General features: G+C 38.1%; 1 protein-coding gene across 1 annotated transcript in view; it reads right to left on the bottom strand.

Annotated features, from left to right (window-relative positions):
* Nucleotides 1–153: 153 nt before the first annotated feature.
* The window catches only part of LOC103152848 (treslin-like), a 12040-nt gene continuing 3187 nt past the window's right edge, over nt 154–9006 (bottom strand). Inside the window, exons 3-14 of the mRNA XM_016661458.1 lie at nt 8277–8509; nt 7025–7259; nt 5795–5933; nt 4766–4884; nt 4393–4581; nt 4158–4303; nt 3315–3415; nt 3126–3216; nt 2961–3043; nt 1925–2149; nt 1668–1755; nt 154–270 (exon numbers count right to left, since the gene is read on the bottom strand). Of these exons, the coding sequence (XP_016516944.1) occupies nt 154–270; nt 1668–1755; nt 1925–2149; nt 2961–3043; nt 3126–3216; nt 3315–3415; nt 4158–4303; nt 4393–4581; nt 4766–4884; nt 5795–5933; nt 7025–7259; nt 8277–8509 (1766 nt within the window). The remainder of the gene's footprint in view (nt 271–1667; nt 1756–1924; nt 2150–2960; nt 3044–3125; nt 3217–3314; nt 3416–4157; nt 4304–4392; nt 4582–4765; nt 4885–5794; nt 5934–7024; nt 7260–8276; nt 8510–9006) is intronic.

The raw sequence follows: 9006 nt of genomic DNA, 5'->3' as shown, positions 1-9006 counted from the left end.
GTCACATGATCAACAACCCAATACTGCCGCTGATGCAAACCACAAAGACAATGACAACAGGAAGTAGTTGGTGGTCAGGTTTTTTTGTGACAAAACGATGAGTCGCGGGATGTTCTTCATATTATAAAGTGAGAAACAACCTTTTTGCGTCCTCTAGTCTGATCCCGACAGCGCTACTTTAATTTTTCTACACATACCTTGTGTTTGTTGTTTCTGAGGTTGCTGTACTTCTGCAGGCTTCTTCACTGCAGGGGAGATCTTCATTTTGGACTAAGGTGAAAAAAAAATATGTTTGAATTAAGTGCTTGGATTAGTCATTGAGAATTAATATGTCAATTACCTCTTCGTTCTTTCATTTGTTTTCAACCAGTTTTTAACTTGCATGGGTGTGAAGTGTTCCTCACTTCCTATTACTTGAATGTTTCTCACACTTTTGTTTTTCAGAAAATCAAACCAATTTAAATATTAAATATTTCAACTAGATTGGATTACTGTAACGCACTTTATCTGGGAGTCAGTCAGTCGCTGCTCCCACGTCTGCAGCTGGTTCAGATGCTGCTGCAGGACTTTTGACAGGAACTCGAAAGAGGGAACATGTGACCCCTGTCCTGGCCTCACTTCACTGGCTGCCTGTATATTTTAGGATTCATTTTAAAATTCTTATGTTTATTTTAAATCACTACATAATCTTGGCCCGGCTTACCTCTCTGAGCTTCTTCACCCCTATATACCTCATCGGTTTCTCAGGTCTGCCGATCAGCTGCTCTTGGAGGTACTGAGATCCAGAAGGAAGCTCAGAGGGGACAGGGCTTTCTCTGTCATGGGTCCTAAGTTATGGAACGACTTGCCTTTGCAGGTCAGAGAGGCCCCTTCACTGTCCACTATTAAAGCTCGTCTTAAAACCCATCTATTTTATTTGGCTTTCAACTCCAGCGGGATCTAGTTTTAAATTGTATGCTTTTGTTTTTAAACTGTAAGTTGTTTTTTTTTATTTTTTTTATTGTTATGTTGTGTTTTGATGTACAGCACTTTGTATCAGCTGTGGTTGTTTTAAAGTGCTTTATAAATAAAGTTGGTATGGCATGGTATTAGAGACAACACAAGTAAACAGAGAATGCAGTTATTGAATGAAGCCGTTTCAGAAAACTTGCTAAGCCCGGTGGTCCAGCTGCCCACCATGTCTGAGTTCAAAAGTTGACAGGAAAATTGAAAATATGACCTGTGTTGTTGGAAGACATCATATTTACAACACCTAAACAACAACTAAAAAGTCAAGAAAAGACAAACACAGAAAAATGCAATTAAAATAAATATCAATTGTTTCATCCCAATTAAAGTGTCCACATTTTTTTGATCCGTGACTCGTCACTTTAGTTGCTGAAGTTGTTACTGTTTCACCAAACACATTTTTAACCTGTTTTTGCTATCACTGTTACTGGAATATATATATATACATATTTTTTTAAAAAACCTATAACAATAAACAAACAATGCTCAGCCTGGTGGGGGAGCAGGTAAAGCCTGGTGGCCCGCCAGGCTGATCATACACTATGGGAAACACCCTGTGTTTATTACTAAGGGGAAAAAATCCAAATCCAGATGGCTCTGTGTGAAAAGTGAAATATAAAAAAAATTAATTAATTAATTAAAAAAAAAAAGGAACTTACTGCTCTTGTGGTCTTCTTGGGCAGCTGTATTTGACGAAGACTCTGTGTGGACTCAGTCATGCTGCGATGTCGAGTCAACATTCCACTCCTGCACAGAAAACAAATTAAAGACTTATAAAACATATATTGAACCCTGAAGGTTTACCATGTTTTTTCTTTAAATAAAAAAAAATAAAAACAACAGCAACGCTGTTAATTTTACAACACTCCTTTCATTATTTCTCCAATTTCTTGGAGCATTTTTTTGCAAAACCCGCCTCCTCTTGTTGGCCGAACGGTTCCGCAGGTCGTGCAAGCCGTCGTTAGAGACGAGGCTCTGTGCCGAGACGGCAGGCGAGGAGGCAGAGGGGGAGATGCTGTCCTTGGCAACAGAGTCGTCGCTGAAGAAGTCAGCAGGCAGAACGGCCACCAGGGCGTCAGGGAGCTGAGTGCCCAGGCTGTTGTAGACGTCTGCAAGCACTTTCGGAACAGCAGTCAGGAAGCTGTCGGGATGGAGAAACAACACTTTTGTTTTTAGTTCTTGGGAAGCATTTAAATATGGCGCTTCTTCTCCTTTAGGACTGTTGGAAACTAAAGGAAAAAAAACAAAAACAAAAAGAGGTTCATGTACTAAATTTAAATAACAGGGTTTGGTGAAGTTTACCTCAAACTGTGTACTCAAAAATTTTAATTCAAACCCAAATGTACAAATTTATACATGAAACAAAAAAGTTTTATGACAAACCAAGTGATGTGTTTCAAGCATTTATTTCTGTTCATGATTATAGAAAAAGTGTGAGCGAAAGTGTCAGGAGTGTCAGTGTCTGGAATAAACTTGACAGTCAGATAAAACAATCTAAATCTCTTTCTGCATTTGAAAAAGTTTTGAAAATTATGATGACGCAATATGGTGCCGAGTAAGTTGATGTCTTTTGAGCGAAACAGCTAATTTTATTTTTATGTGAATAGCTGGCAGAAGTAAGTTTGCACTTCTTTTTTGTTCATTTTCACATGATTTGTTTTAGTTGTTACTTAAACTATTCATATTTATTATATAGTGAATGAAATAAAAAAAAATAAAATGAAATGGAGAAAAGTCATGAACTACCCAAAGAACTACGGTGGCCCAGAAAGGACAACAAAATGTAGAAGCTACAAGAAAACAGTCAAAAGCCACAATGGAAACTATGTTAAAACAGAAGTTAAGCTAACAAGTCTACCATAACTTCTGTTGCCGTTTTTTTTTTCTTGCATTTTCTTGACCCTTTTGGGGCACCATAAAGAACTCCCATCTCTGTAGAGGTGCACACATACCCTGGGAGGACTTCGTCCTGAAGAAACCTTGCTAGGCACGCCGGGTCTTTGGTTAACGAGATTATTCTGAGCATTTCCGCCGCCTGACAAAAGACAAAAAATATTAAAACTAGAGAAAAACACAAGACAGCTGCGTTCTGTCGACAGGAATGTTGACCCTTTTACCTCCTCCACCATCCGGTCTGCGTCTGAGTGGGATTGTTTGGAAGCAAAACGTCTGCACAGCTCCAGCCGCAGCATCACTTGCAGTTGGCACCTAGATCGGTTTGATTAGTTAGAGTTAAACGATCCAGATACAGCACGAGAACAGAGAGACGAGGAGGAATCGGTTCATCAAGTGAATCCATCACTCACTCTCTGACTTTGCTCTCGGCTTGGTCAGCGCTGGGGTACAGCTGGCGGATCGATTTGCCGGTCTTCATGAGATGCTGTTCCACAAGCAGAGACGCCTTTTCCTACAGAGGAGACGATGTGGTTATAGAATGAACTTAACATTCATTGACAGAACATAACATGACAGGAAAAGTTCTCCAAAGTGACTTTTATTTCAATCAACGACGAGAATCAGAGCCAGGCTACGAGAATTTCTCTTTAATTACGAGAATATAGTTATGAGATTAGAAGAACTGATGCAACTTTACCAGAAAAATGACTTAAAATGATGAGTAAAAAGTTGTTTTAATGAGGAAAAACAGCCTTGACGGAGGAGTTATCTGGATCTGACATGAGTAGGTCAGTCCATTTAGAAGTAGATACAATCATTTCAATGTTGATGATAATTTGAGGATGATGTGCAAAAAGGCCATATTTTTCTATTAAGTATTAAATTATATTAAACTATGACTTCACAAGTTGCTCAATATTCCTCCTTTTATTCCATTCCTATTTTTCATGTTGCAGTTTTCATAAAATAATGACTTTATTCTGGCAAAATTATGATTTTATTTTTGTAAATAAAAACAAAAACATCTTAGCCTGACCCTCAGTCATAAAGTTGACCAGAATTCCAAACCTAAATAAAAACAAGATGGCCGCCCTGACATTGCTATGAAATATAAAAATCCAATGAGCTTAATAAATTCAGATTTTCCAAAAATGACATCTTCAAAAGCTCAATAATATTGATTTATTGCCTAGCCCTGGACTGCAACAAAAACAAATCTTTATAAGGTAAAAAAAAAAAAAACATTGTGTTACCTGCCAGTCTGACTCTGCAGTCAGAAATGTTTTTACGGCGTTGAGAAGCTGCTGAGCGGTGGTCAGGAGAGACGAGTCTCTCTCTGCTACCGTCTTGTTGTAACCGGCCTTCAAGTGCCTCAGCAGCTCTTTCTCACTAGAAAAACCTGAGAGATGGAAAACAAAGCAGCAAAAATCAATATGAAATGTGTTATTCAAGCACATCGTCAGACTTTTATTTAGAAGTTTAACTTACTGAGCGCGCTCGTCGCTGCCGGTTTGTTCCTGTCACTTAGCCGTCTCTTCCCGGCTCTGTCGGCGCCCGGCGGCTCGGCCTCGCTCTGACTCTTCTGAGCCTTCACGTTTAGCCGCGCCACGTTCAGCATCTGCAGTGAGCGACTCATTGTCTTCATCTTCTGCTTCACCGGCGTACGGTGGGCACCCCCTGCAAGGCCAGGAGCCAAAGAAAAAGGAGGTAAAAAAAAAAATAAAAAAATAAGAGAAAAGATCCGTAAAAGGTGAACGTAGGACAACAATCGCCTTTAAAAATGGTTTTGGATTTTAAAGTAGCTGAATTTTGAGTAGCAGGTGGAAAGAATTATGACATATATAAAAAGGAGCTTGCGTACGTTTCTTCCCCTTTTTGCTGACTGACTCCTGGTACAGTTCAGACAGACCGCTGACCAGATTCTGCTGAGCCTCAAAAAGATCCTCAGCTGATCCCTCTTCAGGTACCACATGGAGCAATCTGCAAACAATCATTTCAGAAAACGTTTGTTTCTTCTTTCTTCATGTCAATGTCATCATGTTCCAAACCTGGAAGCAGATCTAGATGAAGTGCAACATCAGCTGCGTTTCCATTACAAATGTGCACAAAACTTTGTCGGCATTTCACTAATGTCGAAAAAAACAAAACAAAACACAATTTTGCAATAGCAGTGTTTCCGTTAAATAAGAAACACAATTAAAATCACACGTAACCAAGTTTGTTTGTGTGATAGGTCATTAAAAAACATCATCCTCCAACTACTTCCTGTTGTCTTCGTCTTCGTGGTTTGGACCAGTGGCAACATCTGGCTGCTGGTCATGTGACCTGTGTACTGCAGTTTTGCAAAATACACTAATTTCGATACAGTAAAAAAAAATAAAAAAATCAGCTCAATTTATTTTTGAAGAGTCAAATTGCACATTAATATGGTGATTGGGGAGGCAGCTAGTGATTGTAATGCCTTCGAGGCAGATTCAGATCATGTGTTATCAAATCGGTCAAGATTTCTTGTTAAAGGAAACATGTAAAGCAGGGTTATTTATAAAATGCTGTATAAAAATATTTTGTTAATGACAGAAATTTTTTTATTTTTTTATCATTACAAAAAAATTAAAGCTGTTAAAGTCTGTTTTTATGTCTCCTTATTAAATAAATATGCATAGGGAAAGTCAGAAATTGTGCAAAGTCTTGTAACTTTGCACAATTTCTGGTGCAAAGTGTGAGTAGATTTACTCTGTGATATGATTGAGTTTTCATTTTAGGCAGATGATCCATCGCCACTGCCAGATAAGCAACTGAAAAAAAATAAAGCCTACGACGACAGCAGCAGCCTTCAAAAAACAGAACAAAACAAAATAAACAAACAAATAAATAAGAATTCCTTTTGTACCTTATTGACTCCATTAAATTGGCGCCGACTCCTGACTGATCCGACTGTGGGAACCAGGCCTCTAAGGTGTGTGTCATTGGTGACCTGTGGCTCAGCTCCTGTGTGGCCCACTCAGGTGCAGGAGGGTCCCGGACCTCATCTTTACAAGAAACGAAAGCAAATTTACATACAGCTGTTTTAATGCTGAACATTAAAAACAGTTCAGCATGTTTTTAATGCTGAACTGAGCTCAGCATTAAAAACATGTTGCTACACTATTCAGGGATGGATTCTCAGACAACACACAACATGTACAAACATCTGCAGTTAGCTGAATTGAGCAAAAACTATAAACACTTTCATAACTACAAATCAAACTAGGACTTTTTAAAAAGAATATTTGACAATTTCCCAAGCTCAGAAAAAAAGTGCTAACTGGTGTCATCCAGAAAACCATTTGTTACTCATATAGATTCATTACACAGAGTGAAATATTTTAAGCCTTTATTTCTTGTCATTTTGACCATTACGACTTACAGATTATGAAAACGGATAATTCAGTGTCTCAAAGTTTTAATATTTTTAAAAGGTTAGAGTATTCATAGAAAGTTGAGTGGAAGGAAAACATGCACACACACAATGATTTGCAACTGAGGCTTGACGCACACATGAACCCTGCAGATGTGCTACGAATGTTACAGAAACTGTCAGTGGAGTCTGACTTGGGACTGAGTGTTGTCTTAGTATTTGTTTTATGTTGTAAATTTGTCCTCAATGTACAGTCTCTTATTCTTATTTTCCTATATTTTTTATTTTATTATGCACAGTCCCGATTACGTAAACTTTGCCCACCATGAGACAATAAAGAATATTTCTCTACTATTCTGATATTTTGATTATTTTTTAAATTAACCAAATAATAATTGGATAGCAAAAGGTGCTGAATAGGAGATTTATTTATAGAATTTGAACTGGGTGAATCTAGCACTGCGACTTGAGGAGTTCTGGTAGAACATATTTATAGACAAAGGTTGTTTTCTTATTTTAATCTTAGATGCAAAATGTAGATTTTTTTTTTTTTTTACAGTTTTAGTTTAGTCACTGCTCTGAGTGTGTTGTTCTTTAAGTAAATGGCCTTTTGTGAGTCTGTATGCTCCAGTTAATGATTAATCAATTACTAAATTAGTTGATTATTTGAATAATCGATTAATCCGATTAATTGTTTCAGGTTCAGTCTGCTTTAATTCCTACCGTCAGTCCTGTCGCCATCCTGGTTCATTATGTCATAGACCACGCCCAGAACGCTGTTCACCACTTCCGGCAGGTCAGCGGAGGTTTCCGCGGCGGAGGGGGCGGAGACGTTCGTCTTCAGCAGCTGGTCGTGCTGAAGGACGATCGGCTGGAAAACGGTGAGCAGAGCTGTGGACTGGGACAGCGGGGAGAAGACGGCGGGACACGACAGCCCACTGTGGCCGACTTCAGCAAGCTGTGGAGACAATTAAAGCAGGGAATGAAAAGATCAGAGTCACCAAGCGAAAAGCCATTTTGCTTAAACATCAGACGTCGTGCTGCGTTAAACGCTCTCATTCCGTTTGTTTAACTCCACGCAGCTCGACTTTTAAGACAGATCAGATTTTTTATTAAGAGCTACATTAAAAGGAGAAGGTGTGTCCTTGCTTTGAGCTAGCGCTAGAACTAACTTGGAGGAGAAAAAAAAAAGAACTGTAACGTAAAGCACAAAAAAAAAAAAAAAAAATCAATAAAACAAATACAATGTTTAGACTGGATTTTAAAAAGCTTGTTTAACTTTCATTGCTGCATTTTGTAGTTGTGTTTCAGGTCACTGTAGCGACTTCCACCTTACAGGGCTGAAACAATTAAGTGTATTAATCGTGATTAACTGATTATTAAAACAATCACCAGTTATTGTAGTAATGAATTAATAATTAACTGGAGCATACAGACTCAAAAAAAAAAAGGACCAGTTGGTGAAAAGAAATACAATTTCAGCGCAGTAATTAAACCAAAAGTGCAAAAAATATTTACATTTTTGCATTAAAGATAAAAAACACCTTTGTCCAGTAAATATATTTTAGCCAAAACTAATTTTAGCTTCACTCAATTCAGATTCGCTATAGGAATGTCATTGTATTGCAATTTATGTAATTAAATATTTATTTTCTTATAATTTAAAAATAGCTTATTTGCATCTTTTAATGTATTTTTAATATTTGGTCAGAGAGGATTAAGAAGTTAAATTAAAAATCTGTAGAATGTGCAATCCCCCGGTTTGTCAGCAGATTAATTGATTACTAAAATAATCAATAACTGCAGCCATACACTGCTTACTGATGAGGTGTGCATCATCTTTGTGTTTTAGGGGAAAAGAAAGCTTCACATGAGAATTTGTGTCTTTGCTTGGTATTTGCAGAATCTCATCCGTGTCACATCTCCATAAAAACTCCCATGTGGTATAAATGTCAGCTTCTCTCTGGTCTCTCACCATTTGAAGTGAAAGAGCGGACAGCTGTGTGAAGAGAGGCAGGAAGGCAGCCACTTCCTGGTAGCTGCTGCTGAGGAGCTGAAGCAGCCACGACTCGGTGGGAGTTCGAGTCAGGCACGAAGCATCCCAGCCCTGCAGCGCCCCCTTCAGGTGCACCTCTACGGACTCCTGCAGAAGACGCTGGCCTCGGCACATCGGCTCCACCGCCACACGGCAGCTGTGAGAATCGTCTCCTAGATTAGTAAAGAATAAAAATAAATAAATAAAATAAAATAAAATAAAAAAAAACGAGGGAAATAAACCGGCAAGTTTATTTATGGATATATACAAACATTATGTTTAGGTGTTTTACAACACGTTTGGTCATCTTAATGGTAACGTTTGTGTTCCGTGGGGAGCATACTTGTAATGTTTTGGAGAAGCAACACAAAAGATTGTTTCAGTTTATATTTGGGACGATTAATAACTTATATGGCTTAAAAATAAAATCTCTAAATTCTTTAGGGGGGGTATATCTATTTTCCCTCCCTTACTTATTTCCCTTAAAAAGAAATTACAAATTAAATAAACTACTTTTAAAAATTGGCTTTTACTTCAGTCATGACTTTTGTGAATTGACCTGAATTCAAGGTCCAAATGAATAGAAGCTGTAAAAACACTCGTGGAACAAGATGGTAGTTTGTGTGTGTGTGTGTGTGTGTGTGTGTGTGTGTGTGTGTGTGTGTGTGTG

This window comes from Poecilia formosa, unplaced genomic scaffold (assembly GCF_000485575.1).
Source record: "Poecilia formosa unplaced genomic scaffold, Poecilia_formosa-5.1.2 Scaffold330, whole genome shotgun sequence".
NCBI classification, from domain to species: Eukaryota; Metazoa; Chordata; class Actinopteri; order Cyprinodontiformes; family Poeciliidae; genus Poecilia; species Poecilia formosa.
The sequence above is the reverse complement of the archived record's forward strand: the minus strand, read 5'-3'. Positions and strand labels throughout refer to the sequence as shown.